This window comes from Eschrichtius robustus, chromosome 15 (assembly GCF_028021215.1).
Source record: "Eschrichtius robustus isolate mEscRob2 chromosome 15, mEscRob2.pri, whole genome shotgun sequence".
Lineage (NCBI taxonomy): Eukaryota > Metazoa > Chordata > Mammalia > Artiodactyla > Eschrichtiidae > Eschrichtius > Eschrichtius robustus.
This window is the reverse complement of record NC_090838.1, coordinates 47,376,437-47,394,458: the sequence shown is the minus strand read 5'-3', so window position 1 is coordinate 47,394,458 and position 18,022 is coordinate 47,376,437. Positions and strand designations below refer to the sequence as shown.

General features: G+C 37.1%; 1 protein-coding gene and 1 long non-coding RNA gene across 4 annotated transcripts in view; one reads left to right on the top strand and one right to left on the bottom strand.

Annotated features, from left to right (window-relative positions):
- Positions 1 to 18,022, bottom strand: part of LOC137777790 (uncharacterized) — a 203,621-nt gene that overhangs the window by 146,805 nt on the left and 38,794 nt on the right. The window lies entirely within an intron of this gene.
- The window catches only part of PNPT1 (polyribonucleotide nucleotidyltransferase 1), a 41,820-nt gene continuing 28,803 nt past the window's right edge, over positions 5,006 to 18,022 (top strand). Inside the window, exons 1-8 of the mRNA XM_068564721.1 lie at positions 5,006 to 5,200; positions 9,781 to 9,841; positions 10,449 to 10,523; positions 11,228 to 11,333; positions 12,214 to 12,263; positions 13,273 to 13,336; positions 13,440 to 13,487; positions 14,434 to 14,547. Coding sequence (XP_068420822.1) covers positions 5,040 to 5,200; positions 9,781 to 9,841; positions 10,449 to 10,523; positions 11,228 to 11,333; positions 12,214 to 12,263; positions 13,273 to 13,336; positions 13,440 to 13,487; positions 14,434 to 14,547 — 679 coding nt within the window. The 5' untranslated portion in view covers positions 5,006 to 5,039. The remainder of the gene's footprint in view (positions 5,201 to 9,780; positions 9,842 to 10,448; positions 10,524 to 11,227; positions 11,334 to 12,213; positions 12,264 to 13,272; positions 13,337 to 13,439; positions 13,488 to 14,433; positions 14,548 to 18,022) is intronic.

The following is an 18,022-nucleotide window of genomic DNA, read 5'->3' as shown; positions in this document are numbered from 1 at the left end:
CAGAAGCCAAACTCTTTCCTGACTTAGGGGTAACCATCCCCCTGCAAGTGGCTTCTCCCCCCTGGCCCCCATGTCTCAGAAGCCATCTCCTTCTCATCCTTCAGGCTGGCTTAAATGTTTCTCCTCAGGAAGTCTTTCCCTGGGCACTTTATTTGATGTAAATTATGCCTTCATCCCACTATTTTCTATCTTCACACCTGTTTATCCCCTTCTTAGCATTAACCACACTCCAGTTTTTCTGTTGGTTTAGTTGTGTTTTTGTCAGTCTCTCATACTATATTGCAAGCTCCATAAAGCAGGGATTTTTATGCCCTATGACTGTCTTGACACCCTTATATCCTCTGAGCCTAGCATATAGTGCCTGACATAAAGCAGGTATTTAATAAATATTACATTGGGACTTCCCTGGTGGCTCAGTGGTTAAGAATCCACCTGCCAATGTAGGGGACACAGGTTCGATCCCTGGTCCGGGAAGATCCCACATGCCGTGGAGCAACTAAGCCAGTGCACCACAACTACTGAGCCTGCGCTCTAGAGCCCGCAAGCCACAACTACTGAGCCTGCGTGCCACAACTACTGAAGCTCACGAGCCTAGAGCCTGTGCTCCGCAACAAGAAAAGCCACCATGATGAGAAGCCTGCACACTGCAACAAAGAGTAGCCCCAGCTCACCGCAACTAGAGAAAGCCCACGCGTAGCAACGAAGACCCAACACAGCCAAAAATTAATTAATTAATTTAAAATAAATAAATATTACATTTTCCACATGCCAGGGACTATGCTTAGTTCCATAAAAATAAGGCTGCATTTAAATCCACATAACAACCCTAAGAGGTAGATATTTTCATTCTCATTTTACAAATGAGGAAAAGGAGGTATAGAAAGGGTAAGTGACTTACCAAGAGTCACATGTTTAAGAGGTGACAGAGGTGAGATTCAAACCTAGACAATCTGATTCCAGAGCCAGCACTTTTAACCACTATGCAGTACCTATTCCCACATTCATTTCCATGGGTGAAATAATGACTATGTGAATTAATTAATAAAGTGGGAGGACAGACATAGACTGTACCCATAAGTCAGCCTGGGGAAGTCTGAGAAGATAGTATTGAAGCTGAGACCAGAAGACTGAGTTTGCAAGACTGACACTTGAGAGGGGATGTGTGCAAAGCACAGAGAATCATACATGCAAAGGCACAGAGGCAGAAGGGAAGGTGATATCTTAGAGAAGAACAAGTAGTTCAGTTTACTTGGAATATAAAATGAGGAGAGGGGGGCTTCCCTGGTGGTCCAATGGTTAAGATTCCACATTTACACTGCAGGAGGCACTGGTTCCATCCCTGATCAGGGAACTAGATCCTGCATGCCATGTGGCCAAAAAAATAAAATAAAATAAAATGAGGAGAGGGAGATAAAGAAGTAGGGTAGTAAGTCAAAATTGATGAGGCTAAATAGTCCACACAAAGCAGTTGAGATTTTATCGTGTAGATTAAAGATTTAGGAAGCCATTGAAGAAGTTTAATCAAGATGGAGACACATTTAGGTTTGTGATTTAGAAAGCTCCCTCTGGCAATGGTGTTGAGCAGACTTTCTTAATGCTGAATAGGCTACACTCTTTCAAGAAAAAAAAAAATTTCATGTATCCCTTCAGTGTCCGAAGATACTTTTTATTATGTTGCTTAAATATGCACAAATATATAACAAAACATAAGCTCTTTATTCTGGTAGCTTAGTCGTAAAACTAAAATAAATAAATAAATAAATAACTATTTATCAATATTAAACCAAACTACAAACCAAATTAAATTTTAATTAACAATCATTTAATGCAATGGTGTTTTACTTAAATTAAATTGCTACTCAGAGGGTGCAGTGGTATTAACTAGTTTGATGCAGGTTCATTGGAGTTTGAAGAAAAGAGAAAAGGAGATCTGAGAAACATTGCTGGTGGATTTAAATTGGATCACCGTTAATGTGCTTCAAGGTAAAGAAACTGATTTTAAATTATATTTTGACTGTCGAACTAGACTTGGCAGAACTATACTTCCAGAATGTGAGGTTCAATTTCAGATTGAACCTCACGGGTCATAGCTTCAGTAGCTACAACCACAAGAATTTAAACATTTTATACGTTTCTTTCTACGTCAGTCTTAAAATGCTTAATGTAAACATAGCCTGATCATCTGTATGACTACTTCATAATAATGCTCTGCCACAAGATTTCACTATCCACATTTGCCTTGGAGTTTATGATCCAATTACTACCATTTCAATTATTTTGGATTGGTGTGAGGAAACAGTTGGGTTTAATGTGCACATTCTGCTTTCTAGCATTTCCAACTGGATGAAAGCTAACCGATCCACGGTTAGTTTCTGAAGGAAAGAAGGTTGTTCAGTATTTCAAACAGAGAAAACTAGAGGGAAAATTAAGAAAAGGCTGAATTACATAAAAAGGAACGAAATTGGGTCACTTGTAGAGACTTGGATGGACCTAGGGACTGTCATACAGAGTGTAGTAAGTCAGAAAGAGAAAAACAAATATCGTATATTAATGCATATACGTGGAATCTAGAAAAATGGTACAGATGAACCGGTTTGCAAGGCAGAAATAGAGACACAGATGTAGAGAACAAATGTATGGACACCAGGGGGGAAAGCGGGGCGGGGGTGGTGGTGGGATGAATTGGGAGATTGGGATTGACATATATACACTAATATGTATAAAATAGATAACTAATAAGAACCTGCTGTATAAAAAATAATTAATTAAATTAATTTTTTTTAAAAGGCTGAATCAAAGCTGAATCTACCATTTATTGAGTTGCTGACAATGTGCCATGTACTGTGATAAACATCTTACATCCTCTGTCATGTTTAATCTTTACAAAAATCCTTTGAGATTTGTATTATCCATTTCTAAAGATGAAGAAACTGAGGCTCAGAGAGATAGGGTCAGACAACTAGCAAATGGCAAAGCCAAGACTAGGACCATTCAGGACTAACTTTGTTACTGATTCCCAATGGGTCCGAGACCCCTCAATGGGTCGATGGGTCCTTTGCCTGGAGTTGAAAATGTCAATCAAATGAAACCAGATTTGGTATAGCACAGCAGAAACTTTATTCATTCATCAAGGAATGGAGAAGGGAGATACTTTGTCACCCGTACCAGTCCCTGGGAGCTAATGGATACTTGCCTTGATTTATCTCTTTATTTCCAAATCACCTGGTGTTTGACAGCGTTGTTTTGCAGCTGTGCTTTAAGAGATATGCAGTGGTCAACTGTCCTGAACCGGCTCTGACTTGACCACAGGAACGCACCTACACAAACAAGACCTGGAAGTATCCAAAAGTTACCTCTGCTTCATTATTGTGCTACAATCTCTGCCCAAGGGGAGGATTTGTATTCTGTTAGGCACAATTCATGCCTTGTGCAGAGAAGCATGGAAAACTGCGTATGCCCCAGCTACCCCCAGCTGCCCCTGGAAATCTCTACCCTTTCCTACAGCCCTGATGACTTATCTGCCTCTTACCCCTTAAAATTCCCTTACTCCCCTCCCTTTGGGGAGAAGGTATTTTTAGAGCATGAGCTCTCCTTTCTCAATTCCTTCATCAATAATAGTTTCTGCTGTGCTATACTGAACCTGGTTTCATTTGAGTGGCATTTGCAACTCCAGGCAAAGGACCCATTGAGGGGTCACTGACCCTTTGGGGATTGGTAACAACTTCAAGTCTATGCTCTAAACTACTAGGCAATACTGCCTAAATGAAAATGATTATATAGTACTTAGGTACTCTACCAAAAGGTGATTTCGTATTCTTATTTTATAAATCTAAAATCATGTTGAATTGTGGCAGGTAGATTCTGATAGATTTGTCCTTATAACAGGTCTCAGTAGAATGGTCTTGGAAACACTGACAACAAGGTAAAGTCAAAGGTAGAGGAAGAGGCAAAAACTACTTTAACACTAAATACCTATAAATAGAGTTAACAGTAATCCCTTCTATTGGCATGGAAATTCCAAATCAGTGATAATAGCTCTTGAGAGCAAGGTATAAGGGAGCTGCTTTGCCACCAAATATTATAATTTGTCTGTCTGGAGTTAACATTTTTTGTTCTTAAAACCCTGCTTGAATGTGCATTGGATTTTGTTTGGATTTCTTTGGGGGGGATGGGATTATGACCTTAAAAGAGAAATATGACCCTCATAGTAGAAAAATGATCATTTGGTTCATTCCAGGAACCACGTTAATATTTTCCAACAGGCAGATTAAGAGGGGTGGGAGAAATTTATCCACCCCCTAGAAATGGATCAAATTCAAATTCCAAAAACTTTTTTCATTTTCCAAAACATTTTTTTTTAAATAGTAGCAAGCACTTTGCATTTAAGAGTTGGTTTAGAAAGTATTAACACTTGAAAATACAAAACAGGCAGAGGAATAAACTGCTAAATATTATCAATGGAAAGGAAGATGAATCCAAAATGATCATAAAGATATATAAAATGACGATATAGGTCAACAAGAAGTGAAATTAACTTACTAGAAATAAATTAACGCAAACCTTCGTAGTAATATATTTGTTGTTTGAATTTATAAAATAAAAGCCAGGGCGGAGGAGGGGAGAGAGAAAGATCTCTTTCCATGGCCCACTACGCAAATTCTCCTAATTCTCAGCTCCCATAAGCCAAACAATAATGTGTTTTCTGATTACTTCTATTACTACTATATTTACTCTACTTATTAAACACTTACATTATTCTAGGACTTTCTTTTAAACTACGATAGCAAAACAAAAAACAACCAAAAAGCCCACATTATTTTTCTAATTGTTGTTCATTGGCTAATACGGAAAGGACTGGTTAAGTCACAATCGCGTTCAGATAGGTTTGGCCCTCTCTAGGTTTCGTAGAAAGCGGCCCGGTATCCGCTTCCCCAGCGTTCCCCACTGCACCGCAGAAACGAAACTGCATTAGGCCCCGCCCACTACCTGCTGAGTAAGCCAATCAGGGCGCAGCCCGGGCTGAGCGCTTGCCTGGTGTCATGGCGGCCTGTAGGCCTTGCTGCTCGTGCCTCCAGCTCCGGCCACTGGGCCGTGGTCCCCTCCGTCTGCCAGGGCGGGGTCGGACACTCACCCAGTTGCAGGTGCGAGCACTATGGGACGGGGCGGGGTCGCGAACCGTGGCCGTGGACTTAGGCAGCAGGTAAGGAACGGTGTGCGTTCTCTGTTCTTTCACAAGGCGTCATGACAGGGCAGCCCGAGTACATTCACCTCCTAGAGTACGAATCCGACACCCCAGGTCTCTTTCCCCCTCTTTATCCCAAACCTAAATTCCAAATTTCCCTTTCCGGGTTTGGAGTCTGTTTCTTGGCACCCTCCTTCTCGCGCTGTCTCAGCCTCGTGCCCTTTGCTTCTTGTTCCTCCCTTCTGCCCTGCTCCGGGCTTCTTTTCCCCAGCTGAGTCTGTCCACCCGATTTCCGTTCCCTTTCTTTTCGGGGACTCCTGGGCTATGAAATGAAAAGATAATGCGTTGATAATTGATGCTTACGTCATCCAATTCAGTTTACTGCCTAAAAAGCTTGGCCTGTATGACCCTGGGTAGGAAGGGAAGGGCAAGGTCAGTTTATTGAACGCCGGTTATATGATATTCTCATGTTTAAGCCTGTAGTAAATGTATTAAAACAACAGAGGCTCAGAGAAGGTTAGGTAGCTTTCTCAGAGTCAACCAAAGCTAGTACTATGAGGCTAGGTGGATTCTGAACTTGTTTTTCAAACCGTTACTCTCTTTAGGGGTCTGTTTGCCAGAATTCATGTCTAAAATCACTTTTTAAAAACTACCGGATTCATTTTTAGAATAAATGAAACTGCTAATGCTTACTTTATATATCTACACCTTTCACATGTACTTTTAAAAAAACTTTGATCCTAGTTCATACAAAAGCCAGAAAATCTGGCTTTGAATCCAAGACTTCCTCCCTAAGTTACTGAATGATCTTTGAACAAGTTACTTCACTACTTCCGGGCCCCCCCAACCCCCCCCTCTGCCCTCCAAATTAAGAGACTGAATTAGATAAAGATTCAGCAAACTTTTTCTGTGAGAGGCTAGATAGTAAATATTTTAGGCTTTGTGGGCTGCATACTGTGTCCAATATTCATGTGTGTTTACAAACCGTCTAAAAATGTAAGAAACAGTCTTAGGTGAAAGGCTGTAAAGAAACATGCTGTAGTTTGCTGACCTCTAGACTAGATGATCTCTAAGGTCTTTCCACCTCTGGCATTCCTTGATTTTGATTTTTTGAGGGAAAAGGTATCTCTTCCATTCTTCAAGGACTGAACATTTATTCTTCTCTGAAGAAATGCCCCAGAACATTTCACTCAACAGACATTTCCTATTTGTTAGGCATGAGGGACTCAAAGCAACAAGATTAGCCTCTGCCCTCCAAATTTTTCATGAATAATCTACTTTGAATCTTTCATTTATTAGTCAACCTGGACCTCTTTTGTAACCTCTTTTTAAACCTGTGTCATGTGTTGTAACAATGAGATTCATAAATATCATACCTGCTGGGTAAATCAATTATTTTCTTTGTCATAAGTTTGTTGTTTGCAGCAAACTTCTTTGGGTGATTACTATGTACCACATACTTTATACTTGCTATAAGTATTCTTTACAGTGCCCTAGGAGGTTGTATACTATTGTGGTAAATGTATTTAATACTCATAGTAACCTTTGGGGTAACTAATTTTCATTTAAACAAGTTATTGAGCATCTATGATATTGAGTTACAAGGCACTAGAGACAGTCTGATGAGGAAGTAAGATAAACAGAGGTTCAGTGCTGAGAAAATCAGTGTGGGAAAGGTATTAGGTATGAACAGGGTGCTAAAGGAGCACAGAGGGATGTTTATCACACCCTAAAGCTTACTGTTCAAGGTGAATCCTGAAAGGCAAGGAGAAGGTAGCAGAGAAAGTGGCAAGCGCAATAGCAGAGAAGTGAGAGAGTGCATTGAGTAACTACAAATAACTTACTGTGGATGGAGTGAAAGATGAAATGTGAGTTAGCAACAAAGCAAGGCCAAATCATAAAGGTGGGTGTTTTGTTTTGTTTTGTTTGCAGGGGTGGGGGTGGGGTGAGTTTTGTATCAATACTACTGAATTTTTCTTGGTGGAAGTTGGAGTAAGGTGGTTACATTCCATACCATTTTGCAAGTGTTTCTAAAAATGTTCTTTAAGCATATCTCTCTCCCTGGAGTTCTACTTCCTGTGGCAGGTGGCTCCTCTTTTCCCTTCTATCTTCCTAAGCTACCTCCTCCCACTCTTCTGCCCACCAATAGGATCTCCCTGCTCATCTTATCCTTTTTATTATTTATTTTTTTCAAAAGTATTTTTTGATTAGGTATTCACTCACATGGTTCAACATTTAAAACCTCAAAAATCTCCTTCCCATACAGTTCCATAGCCACCCAGTTCCAGTTCCAGATCCAGAAGCCACTGATGTGTTAGCAATCTATTATGTATTAATATTTGGAGGTATTTTATACATTAAAATGTTGGCAAGTAAATTGATAAGAGGTAAAATCAACCATGAAATACAAAACTAACAACAGATTTGCACCAAAAACAACTAAAAGTGCATTAACAGAAAAAATTACATAGGTCAGTTAACACCAACTGAGATCATGAGACAATGGAAAGTAACCACCTGGTTCTTTACATACTATAAATTGCACACACCTGGGGAAAAAAACAGTTTAAATTAGGGCAGTCACCAAGGCAGGACCATAGGACTATCTGGTGGGTGGTCTAGGACCCCTAAAGGAGACACTGGCTAGACTCAAGAAAGGGAACAAAGAAAGTAGGAGGATTTGGTATTTGACTATAAATCAAGCATGGGTTTGAGAACACTGGGGGCACTGCAGAGCTGGTTTGTTTTATTTGCTTGTTTGCTTTTCTCTCACCAACTCATTCAGTCCCCATTGTAAATACAGTCGTCCTTCAGTATCTGTGGGGAATTGGTTCCAGGATACCAAAATCCAAGGATGCCCAAGTCCCATAGTCAGGCCTCCCTATTCATAGTTCTGCATCAGATGATTCAACCAATGGAAGACTGTGAAGAACTGTGTTTACTAAAAAAAAAAAATCCATGTATAAGTGGACCCTTGCAGTTCAAACCCATGCTGTATATTAGCTTTAGAAGCTTTTAACAGTGCTTTCCTGGCTCCACTTCTCTCCTGGTTTTTGATACAATTGGGAGGGCTTATTCTTAGCCAGGGTGGGGATAGTCCACTCCTTGGCTCATCCTCGTCAGTATCCGTACTCTCTTCCTTGATACGCTCGTTTGTCAGTTGGCAGACATTTGGGTTGTTTCCATTGGGGAGCTGTTATTAATAATGCTGCTGTGAAGGTTTATGTGCAGATTTTTACATGGACATATGTTTTCATTTCTCTTGGATATATACAGGAGTAGAATTGCTGGGTCATATAGTACTTCTTTGTTAACCTTTTGAGGAATTGCCAGATTATTTCCCAAAGCAGATGCACCATTTTACATTTCAATCAGCAGTGTATGAGAGTTCCAGTTTCTCCACATCGTCATCAACACATAACATCCTAATAGATGTGAACAGTATCTCATTGTGGTTTTGATTTGCATTTCCGTAGTGGCTAATGATGATGAGCATATTTTCATTATTTGTTGGCCATCTGTTGATCTTCCTTGAAGAGACATCTGTTCAAATCCTTTGCCAGTTTTTAAAACTGGGTTTCTTTTTATTGTTAAATTGTACGAATTCTTTACATATTCTAGATACAAGTCCCTTATCAGGTATATGATTTCAAAATAATTTCTCCTATTCTGTAGGTTTTCTTTCACTTTCTTGATAATATTCTTTGAAGCATGAAAGTTTTTAATTTTGATGAAGTCAGATTTATCTATTTTTTTCCTTTTGTTACTTGTGCTTTTGATGTCATCTATAAGAAGACGTTGTCTAACCCAAATTTATGAAGATTTATTCCTATGTTTTTTCCTTAGAGTTTTATAGTTTTAACTTTTACATTTAAGTCAATAATCCATTTTGAGTTAATTTTTATTTATAATACGATGAAAGGGTCCAACTGTATTAACTTCTTTGCATATGGATATCCAATTGTCCCAGCACCATTGGTTGAAAAGACTTGTTTCTTTCCCCCATTGACTTTTCTTGGCGCCACTGTAGAAAATGAAGGTGTCTGCAGTCAGTCTTGGAGTTTATATTTGGAAAGCAATGAGGGAAATTTTAAAGGATTTAAGGAGAGAAATGATCCAGTTTGTGTGGTAAAAGGCTACTTTAGTCAACACGGCAAGGGTGGTAAAACAAAAGAGACTAAGGTGGTAAATGGGAAAAACACTTAAGAAGACAGCTTCTGGGGATATATGTATACATATAGCTGATTCACTTTGCTGTACAGCAGAAACTAACACAACACTGTAAAGCAACTATACTCCAATAAAAATTATCTTAAAAAAAAGAAGAAGAAAGCTTTTGCACCCCAGAAATACTGTGTCATTCAGATTATCCTGTGCCTTGGTTTCTATGTTTTTCCTAAAGCAGCTCTTAAATTCCCCTGTATCTTCAATAATGATAGTGAACTCTATCCCTTTTTAGTTTGTGTTTTTGCTGGTTGGGGGCCTGTGGGGCTTGGTAACCTTTAGTTCTTCTATTAGAATCTTTAATTGCTTTATACTAAGCTGGGAATTGTACTGATGACCTAAGTCCTTTTGTATTGAATTTTTATTTTAAACAGAAAATTAGAAATATCCTCTGGAAAACTGGCCAGATTTGCAGATGGCTCTGCTATAGTACAGGTAAAAAGTCCAAGTTGTTAAATTTTCATCTTAAAAATGGTTATCAAGACTGGTACTGAATATCTTTACATCATGTAACTTCTTAGAATTTTGGTACTGGAAATTAATTCAGACCATTTCTAGTGTCAGAACCATTCCAGACAACCAGGGAGTCAGAGGACTAGGTATATTAAATGAACTTTAAGATCTCTTCCAAACTTGGGGTTCTGTTTTATTCTTGTAAATTCTGTAATGCTTTTCTAGAGAAAGTAATTTTACAGGTTTCTTCAATAGTAATACTTGGGAAATTTTTCTTTATAGTCTAAATTTCCTAATAAGAAGTAGAAACTATGATTGGATGTGACTAGGCTATCAGTGAGCCTTTTCCCTTTAGTTCTGTTGCTTTTGAAAAACTTAGACTATTAGACTTTTCTAATACAGATCATGATCATGCAGAAGGGATTAAGATCGGACTACTTGTGAATAATTATTTTCATAGTCATTTTGTCATGGAATAACATTTCTCTTCCCTTCATTTAACTGAGGGAGGATTCAGTCATTCACTGCTTATATGTTAATATCTGATTTTAAAAGAATTTACCAGTGTTGTTGTTTATGTTTAACTAAGTCAGGTGACACTGCAGTGATGGTCACAGCGGTCAGTAAAACAAAACCTTCACCTTCCCAGTTCATGCCTTTGGTGGTAAGTACTTGCTGATTTTTCTGAACTGTAATATAGCATAAATATAGAATTTGTAGTATTTTCGTCCAGTGTCTAGTGAGTACAAAGTGTAAACTTTGCACAATAAAGGATTTTCCTTAATTGTTTGATACTGAGTCATTAAAAGAATTTAAACTGATTGCTTCATAACCAACTCTCATATTAGTGGTAAGCATACTTTACAAGGTCCAAGTTCGTTAAGTTGACAAAAACAGTGGAAGTGCACAAGTACTTTGATGTTTAATAAGCAATGAATTCATTGCTTTCATAAATTTCCCTTTAGTATGAGTCTGCAAGTATATGTTTGGTGAAGAGTAAAGAGCTCATTAGTATTTTAGGGCTTCTTTTATTATGAAAAGGGGAATGCAGTTATATCTAAGAGGGGTAATACAAAAAAGGCAATGTTGAACTTGACCAGGATAAGCTACTCTGGGAAGTAGGGAGGCTACACAATCATCTGACTAAGTGGAAGGCTTTTAAAAAATCCATTTTCTGAAACATTTCTATCAGCTCCCCTTTCCCTAAGAGATACAAAACACTAAAAGTAAACAAAATATTCTCCACTCTTAGTCTGGAATATGCTGTTGCAACCTCAGGAGAATTGTATCTATATAGTAATTCTTGGGGAATAGTTTGCTACTACAAAAAGCAGTCAAATGAACTGCATTTTTTCATTGCTACTTCAGGTTGACTATAGACAGAAGGCTGCTGCAGCAGGTAGAATTCCCACAAACTATCTTAGAAGAGAGATTGGATCTTCTGATAAAGAAATTCTTACAAGTCGAGTAATAGGTAAGATATTTAGATAGAGGCATTAACCCTCTCTGATAAGCCTGTGTTAGTATCTCTTTTCTTCCATCTGTATTCTACAGTATCTCTTAAATTTTCTTTCACTACATTAACACTGCCTAAGATTATTTACTTTCTGTATCCTCTCACTCAAATGTGGGCTCCATGAGAGAAAAAGCTTTTTGTTTGTTTAATACTGAATCCACTATACCTGGCATACTGCCCAGCACAAAATAGGCATTCAATAAATATTTGTTGACCAAATGAATGAATCTCTATTAATCATGTAAATTCTGTGGCCCTCGCCTCTACTCTGTTGAACCTATCCTGAGTATTTTTCATTTTTATGTTCAGCATGGTAATTCCTGAAAGCATTATATTCATCAACTACTAAAATATGTTTATAACCTTTCAAATCTTCGACATCCTTAAATATTGTGGGATCATTTGTAGTCTATAGCTCTTCTACCCAAAATTTCTACTTTATATTTATATGCATTCATCAGACACAGAATACCAAGGAAGGATTTTCTTTTGGTCTACTGTTGGTTAAGTCTCTTTCCTCTGCTTATATAAATAAATAACAAATAAGCAATGAATTCTGATGCCTGTGGAACCAGAATGAAAAGCTGCTCCCCAAGTTTACACTTGGGTGCTCTTGCCCTGCTAGTTTTTCATCTTCAGGGCATGATGTATATTACCATTTATCTGTGACCCTGTCAGTAAATTAGTCCAAGGGTTTTGTTTTTGTTATTATTGTTTTGTTTTATTGAATAGCTAGTTAAATTATTTTTTAGCTTGTTTAATGAGGGAAAAGTTTTAAATTGTGAAGCAACTTCTGTCAGTAATTATTTAATGTCTTTTCTTTTTTTGCTTTTGGCAGATCGTTCAGTTAGACCTCTCTTTCCAGCAGGCTACTTTTATGATACACAGGTAGGTTCTGTTTTAGGTTTATTTGTTTCCAGGTCAATCAAAAATGACTTAATGAATCTCTATTTAATACTTCCTAGGCTAAACATTATAAACAGTACAAAATAAGAATTTTTGGTGATCCTGCTACATTTTACATTAAGTTTTTTTAAAAACAATTTTTAAAAGCTAACATTTATTTGGTGTCAATTTGAGCTGATACCTGAATTATGAGTAGGAATTAGCCAGTGTAGGCGTGTAGGAAGATGGAATGGGACGCACAGAAGCCCTAAGGCAGGAAATAAATTGGTAAATCTGAAAAAAGGTTAGAGTGATTGAGGTGGGTGGGGACAGTTCAGGCTGGGCCTTGAAGGTCATATTAGTAACAGACTAGGACAGTTGATACAACTAATCTTTATTACCTATTTTTATCAGTGGGTCCTCTAAACCTCTACTTTGTTATATTTTAATACTTTCTGAATATTTCTTTCAGAATAATGACCCATATACTTTAATTAAGTAACTATTTTATGTATTTGAGAAAAATAAATATGCCTTGCAAATATCCCTTTGCAAGGATGTCACTGCCTCAAGAAGTTATTTTGCTAAGTACATGACATAGGCATATTATTACAGTGTAATTTATTTGTCTATGCTTACCAAACAGAAGACAACAATATTTTTGTGTAACATTTACTAACATAGCTAATTTACTGAATACTTTCAACATGCTCAGTATTATAAATGCTTTACGCACAATATTTCCTATAATTTTCCTAAGAACTGTTCAGGAAGATGCTGTTATTTTTCCCTTTTAAAGATAAGGAAACTTTTGAGGCTTAATTTAAGTAATTTGTCAATGGTCAAGCGTGTAGTTAAATGATAACCAGAATTAAGGGGTTTGACTACAAAGGCCCTGCTTTTAACCATATAGTGCTCCTATATTTTAGGACAAGATGTTAATCAAAATGATAATCCTCCCAAATCAAGCAGATTTTTTTTTAAGTGCTTTGAATTTTTTCCCTTGCACCAGATCCTTTGTAATCTGTTAGCAGTAGATGGTGTTAATGAACCTGATGTCCTAGCAATTAATGGTGGTAAGTATAAAAATAAAGATTAAAATTATTACTGTTGTTTTTTTTTTTTTAAGCAATGAATTATTTTTATTTCAGCTCTTATTTTTTTCCTTTTTCCTTAAAGCTTCTGTAGCCCTCTCATTATCAGATATTCCTTGGAATGGACCTATTGGTAAGTTAGGATTTGAAGATAAGAAACATTATATTTTTTTCAAGAAATAAGAGTAAGCATGCTACAGTAAGGGCATAAATTTATTGGCTCTGAATTATTATTTCTTAGGGAGTTGAATTAAATGACATTCTAAGAAGAGTCCTTTCAGCATTTTGAGACATTTTTATCTTTGCTTTGGGTTTTGTTTCTTATAGCAGTATGTTATGGTGTTAAAGATTATGTTTTTAGATACTGTGACTTCTTTGTTGCCTCTTCTGTTAGAGGACTTTCTCTTTTTTTGGACTGGGAAATTGTCAGAGTACATACTCCTTCAGGATAATACAAACATGTTTGTAACTTACAGCTCTTGTAAGTTGTAATCATGCAATATACAAATGATTCATCAAGTAAATAATTACTGAGTGTCCTAAGTGCCAGATACTGAGCTTAAGCACTGAAGGAACTAAGGCAGACTAGGCATCAGCAGTACAAAGATGAATGAGACAGTTCTTGGTTTCAGCATAAGTGAAACAGACAAATAATTATTGATATTTATAAACAATATTATAAAAGTGTAGTCAGAGTGCTAAGAAAATGATAGAGAAGGGCGGGTTTAGTCTTGTGAGGTCAGGTTGTCAAGGAGAGCTCCTCAGAGTTATCGACATTTAAGCTGAACCTTAGTAGGATCAGACTGTAAGCACTTGCCTTAGAGAAAGTACATGCTAGACCAGGAGAAGAACATGAGCATAATCACAGAGATGCAGAAGAAATGGTGTACTTGAGCAACTGAGTGGTCCAGTAAGGCCAGAGGTAGGGTGAGGTAGTATAATCTGTGGGCCTTAAATACCACGATAGAAATATGGATTTTACTGTGGTCACAATTGAAGATAGGGATTGAAGTTGTCACTAGGATGTCTTGAAAACTGAGTTTTTATTAAACAGTTGCCAATATTTTAATATGTTTTAGGGGCAGTACGAATAGGAATGATTGATGGAGAATGTGTTGTTAACCCAACACGAAAAGAAATGTCTTCCAGTACTTTAAATTTAGTGGTTACTGGAGCACCTAAAAGTCAGATTGGTAAGTAGTTTATTTAAGTGGTAGATTTATTCTGAATTTTACTTTCAAGTTCTGGCTTCTTAAAAATGCATTTAAACTCTTTTTTTGTATGTGTGCTTTGTTAATTAGCCATAAAGATTTTTGTTTTGTTTTGTTTTATTGCTGCCCTATTTTGGTAGCGCTCTTGCTTCATATCTAACAATACCTAAAATTATAGACTGTTATACCACTCTAATTGAAATATACAAAAATCGTTATCAAGATAATTTAGTAATTATTTTTAGACAGATAAGCTAGTCTAAAATTTGAAGTTCCAACTCTGGTAGTAAATTAATTGTTTCATTCATTTAAATATGTTAATTTAGCTAATGCAGTCATTCTAAGTCTGTTGGTTGTCCTCTGAGAAAGAGGTATCATATTTCCAGTAGGTGGAAAACTAGTAATAAAGTAGAAGAAATGCTCTGACCATGGGTCACCTTCACTCCTTCTAACTAAAATGTCATAATTGCATGAATGAAAATCAGGGGCTGGTTCTGTTGAAGAAGAATGGGCTTTAACAGTCCAAATGACCTGGGTTTGAAACCCAGCATCTGCCGCAGTTAACCATGGACAAATTAATTAAGGTCTCTTAGCAGTTTATTCTACTGCGTGACATTTGATGTCTGGAACTTTTTGACAATGGATCTTCTAATGTGGGAACATTTTGATGAAATGTAAACTATTAAACTTTTAGTTCTTTTTTTGTACAATTAATGTGTGAAACACCTCATTTCCAGCTTCTTCTTTTGAAGTGTTAGTAATGAGTTAGAATTAGGTACTATCAATATGTATGATAGACAAAACACATGAAACAGGAGTTGTGTATTATCTACATGTTAGTTAGTGATTGTGTGGTTAAACTAAATAACAAGGCTTAAACAAGATAGGAACTTATTTTTCTCTCAAGTAACAAAAGTTCAGAGGTAATGAGTCCAGGACAATTACAGCAGCTCCATAATGTCTTAAGAAATCTAGATTCTTTTTAGCTTTCTACTCTGCTATCCTCAGGGTGTGGCCCACATCTTCATGCTTATGAACAGAGCTCTGGCCAACTTATCTAACTTACAGGCAGGAGGAAGAAAAACGAAAAAGGGGAATAGAAAAAGGAGTGTGCCCTCTGAGTAAGTCAGCCTCCCTTTTAAAGAACTTTCCCAGAAGTCCCCACATAGGAGTTTCCACTTACATCTTATTGGACAGAAGTGTGACACATCTGCATCCATGACTACAAGGGAGGCAAGGAAATGGTTTTTGGATTCTACCTTGAGAAGGTGGGGAACTATTGAAATATAGAGAGGATTCCAGAGATTTGGGGAGGCTCTGAATAACGAATGACCCCTACATCATATTTGAACATCTCAGAAAGGGCCTTGAGCAGAGTATTGGTTTACTATTTGAAGTTCACTTGGTCTCCATCTGAAATTTTTTTTGCTGAAAGTTACAATGTTCATTTACTTTCAATTAGTAAATCGATTTGGCTTCTTTACAGGGCCATTATGATTAGAGTCAAGGTTTGTAAAGTACCCGGCATAGTACCTAGTACCTAGCAAGCAAACAGTTAATACCTGCTATTACCATTAAGACACAAAATAAACTTGCTTCTAAATGGTCATATAGCCTCTATATGCCTTAGAATTTGAACCCCTCTAATTTTAAATAGATATTGGAGGAATGAACTAAGGATCTTTACTGTATCTGTGGCATGCCACAGAAACCTGATAGGCAGCCTTCCAGCTGGCTGTTCTCACCCGTTCCTCTCTAGATGGAAGAATGAAACCAGAAACTGCTTAAACCATCACAGGGTAGTCTTGAGTAATTATAAGGAGGCTGAACGTGATTCAGAACCAACCCGTAAGGAGACTGGTTTCAGAAGTTAACCAGCATCCATTTTATGACTTCTGCATCACTATTTTCATGAAGATATTCAGCCAGTACTCTGTACTTTTGTCAAGGTACACCAAATATACATTTGACCCCATGTTCATGTGTTAAAGTTAATATTGGGTCCAAGTCAAATATCATCATCATGGAACTTCTGGGATACAAAAATACAAAAAAGTAATTGCTACCATTTCATTATTAAAATATTTAGTAATCTGGATTTTTAAAGTATGACCTTAAAGGGCAAGAATAATTTTTTTTTAATTAATTTTTATTGGAGTATAGTTGCTTTACAATGTTGTGTTAGTTTCTGCTCTACAGCAAAGTGAATCCGCTATACGTATATATATATCCCCTCTTTTTTGGATTTCCTTCCCATTTAGGTCACCACAGAGTACTGAGTGGAGTTTCCTGTGCTATATAGTAGGTTCTCATTAGTTACCTATTTTATACACAGTAGTGTATGTATGTCAGTCCCAATCTCCCAGTTCATCCTACCCACCTCCCTTGCCCCCTTGGTATTCATAGTTTGTTCTCTACATCTGTGTCTGTATTTCTGCTTAGGACAAGAATAATTTCTATGCACTATTAGCCACTAGGTTGCACCCGCAGCCATTATTTTGCACAGTGCTACTTAGATGCTTGTTTTCAACTGGTACATTTAATATCACTAATCTTTCTGTGTACACTAGGATATAATTTAGGAAAAAAGTACACCAGTAACAATTTTTATGGAAGAAAACTGTATCTAGAATTCATAACTTCAACTAATCTCACAAGTCCTTTATCTTCAACTATTGAAAATGGTTAAGTTCAGAGCAATCATTTTGACAAGCTTTTTTGTTTAAAATTTTAGCCTCTATGGCAGTGCTGTCCAGAACTCTCTACTATGAAGGAAATGTTTTGTATCTGAACATGTGATTACTGAGTACTTGAAATGTGGCTAGTGAACTAGGAACTGAAGTTTTAATTTTATATAATTTTAACTTATTTAAATGCAAATAGCTGTATGGGACAGGTAATTATCATATTGAAAGCACAGGTCTACAGACTCAAAACCATAAGGGATTTTCTTATAAAGCACTTTTAAAAATGAATTGCTTTGAAGTTTAATTGGTGAAAACAAAGTCTGAGTAATGTTCATTTTCTTTGCCATATTCTCTTCTTTAAATGAATATACTGAGGTATAATTTATATACATTAAATGCATGTTTGGGACTTCCCTGGTGGTCCAGTGGCTGGAGCTCCGCGCTCCCAGTGCAGGGTCCTGGGTTCAATCCCTGGTCAGGGAACTAGATCCCACATACATGCTGTAACAAAGATCCCGCACACTGCAATGAAGATCCTGTGTGCTGCAACTTAAAAAAAAAGATCCCACGTGCCACAACTAGAAAAGATCCCACATACCGCGACTAAGACCTGGTTTCAGCCAAATAGATAAATATTTTTTAAATGCATGTTTTGTTTTTTTTTTAATTTTTTTAAAATTTGTTTATTTAATTTATTTATTTATGGCTGTGTTGGGTCTTTGTTGCTGCTCACGGGCTTTCTCTAGTTGCGGCAAGTGGGGGCTACTCTT